General features: G+C 50.1%; 1 protein-coding gene and 1 non-coding gene across 2 annotated transcripts in view; both read right to left on the bottom strand.

Annotated features, from left to right (window-relative positions):
- The window catches only part of nalcn (sodium leak channel, non-selective), a 173,384-nt gene that overhangs the window by 105,962 nt on the left and 51,794 nt on the right, over positions 1 to 15,628 (bottom strand). The window contains 3 exon segments of the mRNA XM_078402211.1: positions 1,896 to 2,063; positions 6,108 to 6,203; positions 6,205 to 6,240. Of these exon segments, the coding sequence (XP_078258337.1) occupies positions 1,896 to 2,063; positions 6,108 to 6,203; positions 6,205 to 6,240 (300 nt within the window).
- On the bottom strand, positions 9,493 to 9,658 carry LOC144595663 (U1 spliceosomal RNA). The gene has a single exon (XR_013547525.1). It is a non-coding gene; the product is annotated as a U1 spliceosomal RNA (small nuclear RNA).

Here is a 15,628-nt window from a genome sequence, read left to right as displayed (position 1 = left end):
TGGAAAAGAGTGCTCTTTGTTCAACGACTTCAGGGGGATAGTCCCTGAAGATCCTTATCCGTTAACCTTGATATGATAAATTCCTATCCTTGGCCACTTTACGAAGTATTCCCTCCAGGACATGACAGTAATGCACCCGCAGGATCAGATGTCGCGGTGGCACGTTGTCGTCCAGCCGGGTTCTCAGAGTACTGTGTGCTCGGTCGAGCACGGGCTTCTCATCTAAAGTGAGTGTGTCTTTAAGTAGTTGTGCTGTAAAGTCACGGACATTTTGACCGTATTCTTTACCTTCTTTCACTCCGACTATTATCAAGTTTTGACGCTTGGAATGGCCCCTCCAGATCTAGGCATTTTTCTGATAGTTTTGATACCAAACCGGAAATGCGCTGCACTTCATCTTTCAACTTGTCCGTAGCATCAGAGCTAGCGGTAGCCGTTATTTCCAGCGCACGGATAGTCTTACTGTGGGCGAGTAAAGTAGCCCGAGTAGTTTCCAGCTTACGTTTGATGTCGGTTTCTAGACGTAAAATTTCCCCTCTCGGGTTCGCGATTACCTCTTCAATGCGAGAGTCTATTTCTTGCTTCACTGCAAAGAGTTCTCGGCAAAGGATTTCAATGGCTTGTAAGACCGGTGTTTGGTTTGCTGTCTCTTCACAGGACTGTTTCTCAGGCGAGCTCAGGGCTTCTGTGCGACCTTCCTCTCCGTCTTTTTTCAGCCTTTGTTTGGGTGGCATTGTGGTCTGTTTACCGCTCCTCTTTGTAAAATTGCGTCTCAGTAATGAGCTGTTTAACCAGTGGATACGTTGCTAAATGAACTGTTCTGTTCTTTTATTCTTTTGTTGACGTGATTTGTTCGGCAAGGTGCAGAGCTACTTAGACGCATGTCCTATCTCTCCATAACGCCACCGGAGGTGCCACGAACTCACGACTTCTTGATTAGCTGGGGAGGGTGTGACTCGATGAGCCACTACTGACATCAACAGCTGTAGAATTTTAAATGATGACCATTTGGCCAATCTTGCCACTGAGAGCTCTTTGTTCTCTCTCCAACAAAGCCCATCCCAATTTTAAACGTTTCCATTATATCTGAAGAATGTATAGTATGAAGAAGGGTCTCGACCCCAAACGTCACCTATTCCGTTTCTCCAGATATGCTGTCTGACCCGCTGAGTAGATCCAGCTTTTTTGTGTCTATGTTCCATTTTATCCCCCTTGACCTACTCTGCTCTGCATGAGGAAGTTCTCAGCCTCCTCACCCCTGTACTAAGCCCTCCCCCAGGTATCGTCAGTATGCACTCCTCTTCATTTCACATCCTGAACTCTGTGTTTTCTGTCCTTTGGCAGCCAAGGTTGTGGAAATGCAAAGCAGGAGAGCACTTTTGGGGATGAAGGGGCAGAGGGTGGGGGGGGTGGTGACGGAGACATCAGTGTTGCCACTCAAAGGATTGGAGAGCAGATCTTGGTGCCTCTCTGCTCTGTACGGCGTAGCTCCCATTCTTCCCAGCTCGGTTACAAGAGTTTGTAAAACCCCAGACAGATATGAACAGGTCATGCCCAGGTAATGAATGCCTGACCTATGTAAAGCCTGCATATATGAATGAGCATTGGGGAGACTGCTGGGGTGGATTTGCTGCCTGATGTAGGGCTGCTGGTGAATGTTCTTAACACTGGCTGCAATTACGTCTCATTGAACCCAAGAAGAACACATTCTAGTTAACACATTGACATCCATTTTGATAACCCTATCTAGACCTTGTAGGTTAATTGGCTTGGTATAAATGTAAAATTTGTCCCTAGTGTGCGCAGGGTAGTGTTAATGTGCGCAGGGTAGTGTTAATGTGCTGGTCGGAGCTGTACAACTAAACTAAACTAAGCAAGATCACACACGTGCTTACCTGAAAATAAGTGAACTGAGAATGGTAGAGATCGGGATAGATGTGCAAGGTGGTGCCCAGGACCAGGAGCAGTTCAAACTTGTGCAGGGACGAGCTGATGTAACCCGTGAATCCCAAACACCAGATCTTCACCAGTGCCTCCAGGTCGAACAGAATGGTGAAGGCCACCTAAGGTAAGGAGTTTCTGAACTTTAATCACAGTAAACCAGTACTTCAATTAAATATGAGCTCAAACCAGAAGTGACAGACCTGCTCACGCTGATATTAATTATTCACCCACGGCAAGCTCAGCTTGCAGAACCTGGCCATTAATAAATGTATCAAATCAGAAAGGCCATCCAGTTCCACAGAGCATGTTATGATTGAGGCAGCGAAGCGAGTGCAGGACTGGTAATGAACAGACAGATCTTTCATTGGGCTAGCACAGCTAGGATGGGCCTAATGGTGCCACGGTGGGTCAGACCATTCACAGTGCATCAAGACGTTGTGGGTCCAAGTCGCAGTACAGAGGCTGAAAGCGAGAGATCTAGGTTTCCAGGGCGGGATCTGAAGGAGGTTCCCCCGCCAGAGGGTTGGGCCAGAAGAAGGCGCCCTGTCAGAGGGAAAGACTCTGGCAGAGGGGTGGGGGGGTCAGAGGTGGGCAACTCTGGTAACGGGGCCAGAGAAAGCCGCCAAAACCCACCCTCCAACAAAGGGGCACGGACAGAGGGAGTGCACCCAACAGTGGGCAGGGCCAAAGGGAGCAAGGCCGATAGAAGGGTGGGACTAGAGGGAGCACCCCATCAGGGGGCAGGGCCAGACGGAGTGCACCCCACAGTAGGGTGGGGCCAGAGGGAGCAACTCCATTCAATGGGCAGGGAGAAGCGAAGTGACCCGAATAGCGAGTGGGACCATAGGGAGTATCTCCAACAAAGGGACGGATGTTGTGGGATCACCAACAGAGGGGCGGGGGAGAAGGAGCACCACTAACAGAGGATCGGGGCAGAGGAACGGCTGCAGCAATTGTTTCCGCTAGTGGGAGAGAAAGTCTAGGACTAGAGGTCATAGCCTCAGAATTAAAAGACATTCTTTTAAGAAGAAGATGAGAAGAAATTCCAGCTGCGAGGAATTTCTTTAGTCAGAGGGTGGTGAATCTGTGGAATTCTTTGCCACAGAAGGCTGTGTCAGTGGATATATTTAAGGCAGGGAGGGAGGGAGGATGGGAGGGAGGGAGGGAGGGAGGAGGGAGGGAGGGAGGGAGGGAGGGAGGGAGGGAGGGAGGGAGGAGGGAGGGAGGGAGGGAGGGAGGGAGGGAGGGAGGAGGGAGGGAGGGAGGAGGGAGGGAGGGAGGGGAGGGAGGGAGGGAGGGAGGGAGGGAGGAGGGAGGAGGGAGGAGGGAGGGAGGAGGGAGGGAGGGAGGGAGGGAGGGAGGGAGGGAGGAGGGAGGGAGGGAGGGAGGGAGGGAGGAGGGAGGGAGGAGGGAGGGAGGGAGGAGGGAGGGAGGGGAGGGAGGGAGGGAGGGAGGGAGGGAGGGAGGGAGGGAGGGAGGGAGGGAGGGAGGGAGGGAGGGAGGGAGGGAGGGGGAGGGAGGGAGGGAGGGAGGGAGGGAGGGAGGGAGGAGGGAGGGAGGGAGGGAGGGAGGGAGGGAGGGAGGGAGGGAGGAGGGAGGAGGGAGGGAAGGGAGGGGAGGGAGGGAGGGAGGGAGGGAGGGAGGGAGGAGGGAGGGAGGGAGGGAGGGAGGGAGGGAGGGAGGGAGGGAGGGAGGAGGGAGGGAGGGAGGGAGGGAGGGAGGGAGGGAGGGAGGGAGGGAGGGAGGGAGGAGGGAGGGAGGGAGGTGAGGGAGGGAGGGAGGGAGGGAGGGAGGGAGGGAGGGAGGGGAGGGAGGGAGGGAGGGGAGGGAGGGAGGGAGGGAGGGAGGGAGGGAGGGGAGGGAGGGAGGGAGGGAGGGAGGAGGGAGGGAGGGGAGGGAGGGAGGAGGGAGGGAGGGAGGGAGGTGAGGGAGGGAGGGAGGGAGGGGAGGGGAGGGAGGGGAGGGAGGAGGGAGGGAGGGAGGGAGGGTGGGAGGGAGGGAGTGAGGGAGGGAGGGAGGGAGGGAGGGGAGGGAGGGAGGGAGGGAGGGAGGGAGGGAGGGAGGGAGGGAGGGAGGGAGGAGGGAGGGAGGGAGGGAGGGAGGGAGGGAGGGAGGAGAGGAGGGAGGGAGGGAGGGAGGGAGGGAGGAGGGAGGGAGGGAGGGAGGGAGGGAGAGGGAGGGAGGGAGGGAGGGAGGTGAGGGAGGGAGGGAGGGGAGGGAGGGAGGGGAGGAGGGAGGGAGGGAGGGAGGGGAGGGAGGGAGGGAGGGAGGAGGGAGGGAGGGAGGGAGGGAGGGAGGGAGGGAGGAGGGAGGGAGGGAGGGAGGGAGGGGGAGGAGGGAGGGAGGGAGGGAGGGAGGGAGGGAGGGTGGGAGGGGAGGGTGAGGGAGGGGAGGGAGGGAGGGGAGGGAGGGAGGAGGGAGGGAGGGAGGGACAGATGGATGGATAGATAGATAGATGATTAGTACGAGTTTCGGACGTTTGGGGAGAAGGCAAGGAGAACAGAGTTCGGAGTGATAGATAGAACAGCCATGAGTGAATTGCGGGGCATACTTGATGGGCCAAATGGCCTAACTCTGCTTCTGTCACTTATGATTCTAATGAATAGATTTATTGAATCTTTGCCAAGCTACCACTGCAGAAGCCACGAGAAAAACAGGTTCTGCCAGCCTACAGATAAACATTGTTCAGAACAGAATAATTTTCATTAACTTTCAGGTTCAGCGTTTCAAACTCTTGCACCCATTTGCCATTGATCATTAACACTGGCTGTTGAGTCTGCAGCGGAAGCAGGCGTGGTAACTGGACATCTCCCTGTCAAAGCCATCGCGTCTACTGACCCAATCCAGGACTGGGGCATTGCCCGAGCACACAACAAACAATACAGGCAGCATTCCCCATGTCAGGCCAGCTCAAACTCATCCTGACATCCAAGGGAGATGTGTGCAAATGCAGAGATCAAAATAAATCACTGACTCTGATGTCAGCCGTGGGGAAATTTGAAAGCTTGCTTCTGTAAAAGCTGAGAGAACATGTTGACAGGTGGTCCCTCTGCACGTTGCTGCTACCCTCCCAGGAGTTCGTCATGAGTTTATCCAACACTTCCGCACTGTTTAAAATTTTAAACCGCAATTATAGCATGCAGATCCGACTTGGTTTAGCTGCTTTTAACGTGTTCTCAATCTCAACCTAACAACAGCAAAAAAAATGTACCCAACTCCCAAAGATCTTGTCACGATGATACACATTCAACCTTTCTGCTTCTGATGAATGGCACACTGGGTGAGGAGCGAGAATGGATGGGTGGGGAGACAGAGAGAGAGAGAGAGAGGGGGGGGGGAGAGAGAGAGAGGGGGGGGAGGAGAGAGAGAGGGGCAGACAGACACAGACAGAGAGACAGAGACAGAGACAGAGAGAGAGACAGAGACACAAGAGAGAGAGAGAGAGAGAGAGAGAGGAGAGAGAGAGGAGAGAGAGAGAGAGAGAGAGAGAGATGAGAGAGAGAGAGAGAGAGAGAGAGAGAGAGAGAGAGAGAGAGCGAGAGAGAGAGAGAGGGGCAGAGAGGGGGGAGAGAGGGAGAGAGAGGGAGGGGGGAGAGAGAGAGAGAGGGCAGAGGGGGGGCAGAGAGAGGGGGGGGAGGGAGGGAGAGAGAGAGAGGGAGGAGGGAGAGAGAGAGAGGGGGAGGGAGAGAGAGAGAGAGAGAGAGGGGGGGGAGGAGAAAGAGAGAGAGAGGGGGAGGAGAGAGAGAGAGAGGGGGAAGGGAGAGAGACAGAGGGGGAGGGAGAGAGGGGGGGGGGGGGCGGAGAGAGAGGGAGGTCGGGGGGGGGCTATTGGCCCTGATTGTGTGGGACTCCTTCTGTGCTGTACCCTCCCCAGGATGTCAGCTTCACCTTAGAATAACGTTCCTTGTGGGAACCAGCACACAGGCATCACTATCACTGTCTGTTATTCCTCTGCTGGGATTAAGGAGACAAGGAATGGAGCGCACACCCCCCCCCCTCCCCCCCCCGTGCAATGATCGCTCGGCATTGTGCCTGTACAGATGCAGTAATCTGGCACAGCCTGGTGTTGAAGGCAGCTGGGTCAGGTTGGTGGCTGCACTCCAGTACCGCGGTACGATTCCTGTTCCCTTCTGGGAAACGCCACCTCGGGTTAGCATCCTCACCTCTGCCAGGTAAAACATGTCGTACTGGCTCCGGAAATTCGCCTCCTTGTAGTAATTGCTGGCGGCCACAGTGACATCAACGGCGACCATACACTGGGACAAACATGTGGAAGACAGACGACTGCATCATTCTCTGAAGAAAGTGAATAATAAAGACCACAAAAGTTATCAATGAAGAACGTTCTCATGGTCATAAAGTGAAGAGGCTCCCCCCCCCCCCCCCCCAACCTTGAATGTAATGCTGCTGATCCTAAAACATTTCTCAGCAGCATCCTAGGCTTTGGGTGGCACAGTTGGAGAGTTGCTGCCTTACAGCGCCAGAGACCCGGGTTCGATCCTGACTACGGGTACTGTCTGTACAGAGTTTTATACTTTCTCCTCCTGACCATGTGAGGTTTCTCCGGGTGCTCCGGTTTCCTCCCACACTCCAATGATGCACAGGTTTGTAGGGTTAATTGGCTTCGGTAAGGATTGTAGATTGTCCCTAGTCTGTAGGATAGTGCTAGTTTACGGGGATCGCTGGCCTGTTTCCGCGCTGTATCCATCGACTAAAAAAAGAAAGAGTGATGCGGAACCTGTTACCAACTGCTGGGGGAACTGGGTCTCAGTCATACAGCATGGAAACAAGCCCTTTGGCTAAACTTACCCACGGCCGACTAACATGCCCCATCTACACTAGTCCCACCTGCCCACGCTTGGCCCATATCCCTCTAAGGTCTGAAGAAAGGTCTCGACCCGAAACGTCACCCATTCCTTCTTTCCAGAGATGCTGCCTGTTCTGCTTAGTTACTCTAGCTTACTGTGTCTATCGTCCCTCTAACCTATCCTATACAAGCACGTATCCACATGTCTCTTACATGTTATAATAGTACTTGCCCCAACTACCTCCTCCGGCAGCTTGTTCTATATACCCACCACCCTTTGTGTAAAAGAAGTTACCTCAGGTACCTACCTATAAATCCTTCCTCTCCTCACCTATGGTTCTCTGAGTCCCATATGCTGGGCAAAAGACTGTGCATTTACCCTATACATTCCTTTCATGATCTTGTACACTTCTATAAGGTCACCCCTCATCCAAGGCCAAGGAATAACGTCATAGCCTACACAACCTCGCCCTATAGCTCAGGCCTTCGACACCTGCCAATACCCTCGCAGATCTTCTCTGCACCCTTTCCAGCTTGACATCTTATAACATGGGTGACCAAAACTGAACGCAATACTCTAAATGTGGCCTTACCAATGTCTTATACCACATGACTTCCCAATTTCTCTACTCAATACTCCAACCGATGAAGGCCAAAATGTTGAAAAGCCCTCGTGACCACCCTATCTACCTTTGATGCCACTTTCAAGGAGCTTTGTGCCTACACTCCCAGATCCCTCTACTCTACAACACTCCTCAGAGCCTTTCCATTCATTGTGCGGGTTTCTATCCTGGTTGGACGGCCCAAATTGCAAAATCTCGTGCTTCTATAAATTCCATCAACCATTCCTTAGCCCAGCTGCTCAAACAATCCAGATCCTGCTGCTATCTGTAACAATCATCTTCACTCTCTACTCTACCACCCACTTTAGTGTCATCTGCAAACATAGTTGTCGCAAATAGGCATCTGTCAGCAGGAAGACTTATCGCTTAAAATCTTGCCTACCGAATATTCAAAGGTGGTAGCGGCCAGTTTAGCAAACTAATGATTGTTTAGAACTTTCTCACAAGGGGTGGCACAGAAATAGCTGAAAAAAATAATAACCAGTTTATAATATTTCACATTTGGCATCCAAATTTATGGGCAGCACGCTTCCACAAAGAGGGTTATAAGACAAGAGGCCAATGGACCTTGTGATGCTGTTTGAAGGATAGTTCCTGGATCACAACAGGGGTGAGATTTGGCCCGATGGCACAACACGTAGAGGTGGTGCCTCGTGCCTCCAGAAACCTGGTTTCGATCCTGACCATGTGGAGTTTGCACATTCTCCCCGCGACTGCATGGGTTCTCCTCCCTGTGTTGCTTCGGTTTACTCCCACACCCCAAAGACGTGCGGGCGGGCGGGCAGGTTAATCAGCCACTGCAGATTGCCCCAACAATATGGGAGAGTGTTAGAATCTTGGGGGGTGCAGGAGAAACAGATGAGAATGTGGGAAGAATACATAACAAGGAGATAAGTTGTGGAGGGCTGGGAGAAAATGAAATTTCTCAGAGTGCCAGCAGAGACTCAATGTGCTGAATGGCTTATAAAAAATGTTTTCTGAATATGAGAACTTTCCTGATCGAAGGTATTTATTCACAAAATGCTGGAGTAACTCAGCAGGTCAGGCAGCATCTCAGGAGAGCAGGAATAGGTGATGTTTCGGGTCGAGACCCTTCAGTCTGAAGAAGGGTCTCGACCCGAAACGTCGCCCATTCCTTCTCCCCTGAGATGCTGCCTGACCTGCTGAGTTACTCCAGCATTTTGTGAATAAATACCTTCGATTTGTACCAGCATCAGCAGTTATTTTCTTATACTTTCCTGATCCATCGGTACATTGGTGCTCATCGGTCCATGACCACGTGTGACACAAGGTTCAGTTCCATGAGGAATATCTATTGCCACAGCTTGCTCAGAGATTCAGCCTGTATTTTTAATTAACAATTTCCTTCCCCTTGCTGATTCATCTAATGGGCGAGGTGGGAACCATTAGGCATATTCAATTACTCCCTCATATGGAAATACCCGAGATTCACCTCACAGCACCGGGATATTAAGCACACACTAGCTTCACACAATTAATTGACATCAGGGTTACACACCATTAAAGTCAGTTTAACAACTAATTTTACAGTATATATAAAACAAAAAACACTGGGTACGTTTCATCTTCACTGCATCTGGTGGCAACATGCTCGTAGCGTGTCTGGCCGAGAGAAGCAACAGCCCGCCATTGAGATCCTCCGCACGTTATGGCAAGAGCTCTCTTGCCTCCGCTCAGAGGTGAAACGGGCCCTATTCAAAACACACTGCTCCTTGAACAGTCATAGAGAAATACAGCACAGAAACAGGCCCTTCATCTCACCCAAGCCACACAGACTACTGAACAATCATAGTTCCACTGGTTTCGTTGAGAGTTTAGAGATATGGCGTGGAAACAGGCTCTTTGGCTCATCAAGTCTGCGCCAACCATGCGATCCCCGTTCACTAGCACTATCCTACACACCAGGGACAATTTACAATCTTTATTAAAGCCAATTAGCCTACAAATCTGTAAATCTTCGGAGTGTGGGAGGAACCCAGAGCAAACCAACGTGGTCACGGGGAGGACATAAACACCATACAGACAGCACCCACAGTCAGAATCGAACCCGGGTCTCTGGCGCTGCAAGGCAACAACTCTACCGCTGCACCATCGTGTCGCTCGTTAGCGCAAACACACAATCTCCCACTACCGCAAATTCTATAGTGGAATATCCTGCATTTGGGGACATCGCAGGTGTCGGCACAACCAAACTGCAATGGGATAGCCTCGTCCTAGAAGATCGGCCATCGTCACCACCGATACTCCCCTGCCAGGCAAGTCCCATTTGACTCTTTATTCTCCCCACATTCCCATCAACTCCCCGCAGACTCTACATCTACACTCCAGGAGCAATTTACAACGGCAATTTAACGTACCAACCAGCATAGTTTGGGGATATGGGAGGAATCTGGTTGATAAATGTGCACTGATTCATGCTGGGAAACACAGCCTAGGTGCAGAATAAGAATGCCAAGCTTGCATTCCTGTCCAACCCAAGGAATTCAAGAACCAGCATGGTACTCTTGTACTAGATATTGCTGCATTATAGGAAATGAGTGGCCAACCTCTGGATAGCAAGTTCCCACAAACAATAATCTATATACTCAAACTCTCGTTTGTTTGTTTGTTTGTTCCTGAACTACAGCCAAAACGGTACACAATAGCGCGACAATTTTATGCCCCACCTTACTCACTGTCGTCCCTTTGGTGCTAATGGAAGAAGTTTCATTGAAATCGACATTATATTTTTAGTTATTCACATTTTAGTTTAAATCTATCTCCGAGGGAGGGAGGGGGGAGGGGAGGGAGGATAAGGGGGATTGAGGGGGATAGGGTGGGGGGGATAGGGTGGGGGGAATAGGGTGGGGGGGATAGGGTGGGGGGGATAGGGTGGGGGGGATAGGGTGGGGGGGATAGGGTGGGGGGGATAGGGTGGGGGGGATAGGGTGGGGGGGATAGGGTGGGGGGGAAGGGTGGGTGGGGAAGGGGAGGAGGGAGGGGGAGGGAGGGCGAGGAGAGAGGGGGGAGATGGGAGGAGGAGGGGGGAGGGGGTGAGGAGAGGATGCTGCACCAATGAAGGAGAGGTTTGGGATCAACGGGTCCACTTGGTCTAGTGATCAAATAAAGCTTTAGTGATGTGGATCAAGGGTTAAACATTAGCCAGGAAACTGGGGTTTCCTTCCAATGGAGCTGTGGATCTCTCTGTGGATCTCTCTGCGAGAGCAGGCAAAGTTTCTTTTTAATGGGTAAGGATGACATACAGCATTGTCCTGAAGATTCAACCTGGATTATCACACTCAAGTCTCTAAAGTGAGACTTGAACCAGCAACCTCCAGACTGTAAAGTAACAGTGATCCACACTGAGATATCTATTTCACTGCACAGCACGTAGTTCCAGCACAGAAGCCAATGGTACAGGGCTCAGTGGGATATTCACTGCTTATCCTTCTGCTTTCAGACCTGATATCTGAGGGATCACCATCATCAGAATAATCTTGGAAATTTACTGGTTGAAATTTAACTGGGACCTGTGTTGATGCAACAAAGGAAACTACAGGTTTATTTGGACATAAGTGGAAGACTGTCCAAAGAAGATAAGGTTGTTCTCCTCAGAGCCAGAGAAGGTTAAGAGCAGAAAAGGACACAAAGTGCTGGAATAACTCAGCAGTCAAACAGCATCTCTGGAGAACATGGACAGGTGATGTTTTGGCATGGGACCCTTCTTCATATCTGCAGTTCCTTGTTTCTATACTCTAACGTTAAGGGCAGACTGAATAGAGACGTTTCAAAAGAAAGGAGTTTTGGTGGGTTCTTTATCAGGGGACACATGGCAAAGCTTGTGGGGAAGGAGGAAGGTGTTTTTATGCAGAGAGTTACTGTGACCTGGAACCTGCTTCCAACAGGGTTGCGGAAGCAGTTTCAACACAAACTTTCCAGAAGGACAACTGGGAAAGTGGAATGGAACTAACTAGTGACTTTTTCAAAAAGCTAGCACAATTATTCCCCTCTCCCATCATAGACAGAGATGAGGTGTTCCATACTAGCACATACGAGATGTCCTCATTCTTTAGGAAACAGGGATCCCCCTACCCCATCATAGATGAGGCCCTCACTCATGTCTCCTCGGTACCCCGCAGCTCCACCCTTGCTCCCCCTCGTCACAGAGACAGAGTCCCCATAGTCCTTACCTTCCACCCCATCAGCCAACGCATACAACAAATAATCCTTTGAAATTTCTGCCACCTCCAATGGGATCCCCCCACATTTTCCCATCTTCACCCCTTTCCACACAGACTGTTCCCTCCGCAATTCCCTGGTTAACTCATCCCACCCAAACCACCCCCTCCCCAGGTACCTTCCCCTGCAACCGTAGAAGATGCAACACCTGTCGCCATACCTCCTCCCTCAACTCTGTCCACGGAGCTTGACAGTCCTTTCAGGTAAGGCAGAGGTCCACTTGCACCTCCTCCAACCTCATCTACGGTATCAGTTTTTCAAGATATGGACTTTTATACATCAGCGAGACCAAATGCAGATTGGGCGATCGTTTCGCGGAACACCTTCGCTCAGCCCGCCTGAACCTAACTGATCTCCCGGTTGCTGGACACTTTAATTCTCCTTCCCATTCCTACACAGACCTTTCTGTCCTAGGTCACCTCCATTGTCAGTGAGGCTAAATGCAAATTGGAGGAACAGCATCTCATATTTCGCTTGGGCAGCTTACAGCCCAGTGGTATGAATATTGATTTCTCTCACTTCAGGTAGCCCTGGTATTCCCTCTCTCTATCCCTGCCCCACCCAAGTCGCACTAGCTTCTCATTGTCACCCCTACAAACAGCTTACAATGGCCTATTTCCTTTATCATCGTTACTTTTGAATCTTTCATTCATTGGTCTTTATCTCTCCACATCACCGTCTATATTTCTCGTTTCCCTTATCCCTAACCAGTCTGAAGAAGGGTCTTGACCCTAAATGGCACCCATTCCTTCTCTCCAGACATGCTGCCTGTACCACTGAGTTGCTCCAGCTTTTTCTGTCTATCTACAATTATATGTATGATACATCAAACATTACTGGTATTATTTATGCAACATTAAAACCACTACATTTGATGGTCCTTAGTTTGCCAGAATTCAAACCAAATTAACAGACATAAAAGTTCAATATATCAAAATTGCTAAATGCTTCAAGCGAACCTAGAATTCAGATTTTATAATTATGAAAATATTCCAGGAGCATTTAAAGATGAATCTTTATTGCTGTCGGTTATTGCTTTTATTGGGTTTAAAGGAGTTTTAAGTGAAACTACTAGAGTTGCTTTTCTAATGAGCTGATGTTCATTGAGTATTCCAGTCAATCGAATTAATCATGTCTTGCTGTGATACCTGGAGAAGAATGCTTAGAGAAAGGCAGCAAACACTGACAAGCTGATTACTGAGATCCATAGCATCAATACACTTCAATACACTTCTTCCCACCCTGTCTCCTGCAAAAAGTCTATCCCCTATTCAATTCCTCCATCTACGCCGCCGCATCTGCACCCGGGATGAGGTGTTTCACACTAGGGCATCAGAGATGTCCTCATTCTTCAGGAAACAGGGCTTCCCCTCTTCCATCATAGATGAGGCTCTCACTAGGGTCTCTTCTACATCCCGTAGCTCCGCTCTTGCTCCCCCTCCCCCATTCGTAACAAGGACAGAATCCCCCTCGTTCTCACCTTCCACCCCATCAGCCAGCATATCCAACAAATCACTACTGGTCACATCTTCCCATCCCCTCCTCTTTATGCGTTCCGCAGAGACCGTTCCCTCTGTAACTCCCTGGTCCACTCGTCCCTTCCTACCCAAACCACCCCATCCCTAGGCACTGTCCCCTGCAACCGCAGGAGATACAACACCTGTCCCTTTACCTCCCCCCTCAACTCCATCCAAGGACCCAAACAGTTTTTCCAGGTGAGACAGAGGTTCACCTGCACCTCCTCCAACCTCATCTATTGTATCCGCTGCTCTAGATGTCAACTTATTTACATCGGCGAAACCAAACGCAGGCTCGGCGATCGTTTCGCTCAACACCTTCGCTCAGTCCGCCTTAACCAACCTGATCTCCTGGTGGCTGAGCACTTCAACTCCCCCTCCCACTCCCCGTCTGACCTTTCTGTCATGGGCCTCCTCCAGTGCCATAGTGAGGCCCACCGGAAATTGGAGGAACAGCACCTCATATTTCGCTTGGGCAGCTTGCAGCCCAGCGGTATGAACATCGACTTCTCCAACTTTAGATAGTTCCTCTGTCCCTCTCTTCCCCTCCCCTTCCCAGTTCTCCCTCTATCTTCCTGTCTCCACCTATATCCTTCCTTTGTCCCGCCCCCCTGACATCAGTCTGAAGAAGGGTCTCGACCCGAAACATCATCCATTCATTCTCCCCTGAGATGCTGCCTGACCTGCTGAGTTACTCCAGCATTTTGTGAAATAAATACACTTCACCACTTTCCTTCTCTCCAGAGATGTTGCCCTGACCCGCTGAGTTACTCCAGCATTTTGTGTCACACTTCAACAAATCTCAGTCTGTGTCACACTAATGCTCAGGCATAGAATGGTCAGCTGTCACAGGTAAGGTCCAGGTTGAGTTCTTCACCTTTGAACCCAATCAGCTGTGGCTCATTGAGCTGCGCGCCCTCCTAGAGTCAGAAGGTTGTGGGTTCACGTCCCACTCTAGAGAACTGAGCACAAAATCTAGACTGTGCACTATCGAGGGAATGCTTCATTGCCAGAGGTGCCATTTTTCCGAATCAAGTTAAACCTCTATGTTCCCTCCAGAGAACTCTTGAAGACCCTTGCACCATTTACAAAGAGGATCAGGGGAGTTCAGTCCCCACAGCAGTCACCTACCACATCAAGTCTCTTTTGCCTTGAAGCTAATTGGATCTTGCTATGCACAAACAGGCTGCCACATTTCCTATATTTCATCTATTTGTCAAAAGTACTTCACTGGGTGCAAGTGCTTTGGAACCACCTGAGATAACCAAAGGTACTGTAGTTAGAAGTTAAACAGGGACAAGCAAGGTCACTGTTGTAATGGAGATGACAGATGTGAATGCGGCATCTGAAACATCTTGTCAGTAGCAGAGGAATGAAAACATTTTATTTTCACTTTTCATGCTCCAGATAGACTGCAGAAAGGATGGCCTCAAAAATTGTGTGACAAAATCACTGTCATCCTACTAAGGACATTACCTTGCCTGGTGACACAGAGGGCTGCGTATTAACAACTTACTGTAACTTGTCATGTCTTCAGTGAAATCACAACTGTGTTACCCAATCAATCACTGTGAGGTTCAGTGATAGCTTCCAGGTACGAAAACATCAAACAAATCCCATTTCCCTAATGATTATGTAACATTTTATAATAAAAAAAATGTATCTTTCAAACATTTCCATATATCTTATTGTTATTGATTTTCACTGATCAGCTGACAGATCTCCCACAACCCACGAATCTTCAGGAAATTAAGGCTTCAATGTGAAAAAACTGAGAATAGGTTTGATTCTTCCGAATAAATCCATGCTGCCTTTAAAGCATTTACACAAAGAAAATTGAAAATTAAAAATTATATATTAAGAGTAAAGGGTACAAAGTTATAAATATTTGTAACTGTATAATAGACAATAGGTGCAGGAGTAGGCCATTCGAGCCAGCACTGCCATTCAATATGATCGTGGCTGATCATTCACAATCAGTGCCCTGTTCCTGCCCTCTCCCCATACCCCCTGACTCCGCTATCATTAAGAGCTCTATCTAACTCTCTTGAAAGCATCCAGAGAATTGGCCTCCGCGGTCTTCTGACGCAGAGAATCCCACAGATTTACAACTCAGTGAAAAAGTTTTTCCTCATCTCCGTTCTAAATGGCCTGAACCTTATTCTTAAACTGTGGCCCCTAGTTCTGGACTCCCCCAACATCGGGAACATGTTTCCTGCCTCTAGCGTGTCCAATTCCTTAATAATCTTATATGTTTCAATTAGATCCCCTCTCATCCATCTAAATTCCAGTGTATACAAGCCCAGTCGCTCCAGTCTTTCCAGCATACGACAGTCCCGCCATTCCGGGAATTAACCTAGTGAACCTACGCTGCACTCCCTCAATAGCAAGAATGTCCTTCCTCAAATGTGGGGACCAAAACTGCACACAGTACTCCAGGTGTGGTCTCACTAGGGCCCTGTACAACTGCAGAAGGACCTCTTTGCTTTTATACTCAA

Source organism: Rhinoraja longicauda, chromosome 7 (assembly GCF_053455715.1).
Source record: "Rhinoraja longicauda isolate Sanriku21f chromosome 7, sRhiLon1.1, whole genome shotgun sequence".
NCBI lineage: Eukaryota > Metazoa > Chordata > Chondrichthyes > Rajiformes > Arhynchobatidae > Rhinoraja > Rhinoraja longicauda.
This window is presented reverse-complemented; position numbering and strand designations above follow the sequence as displayed.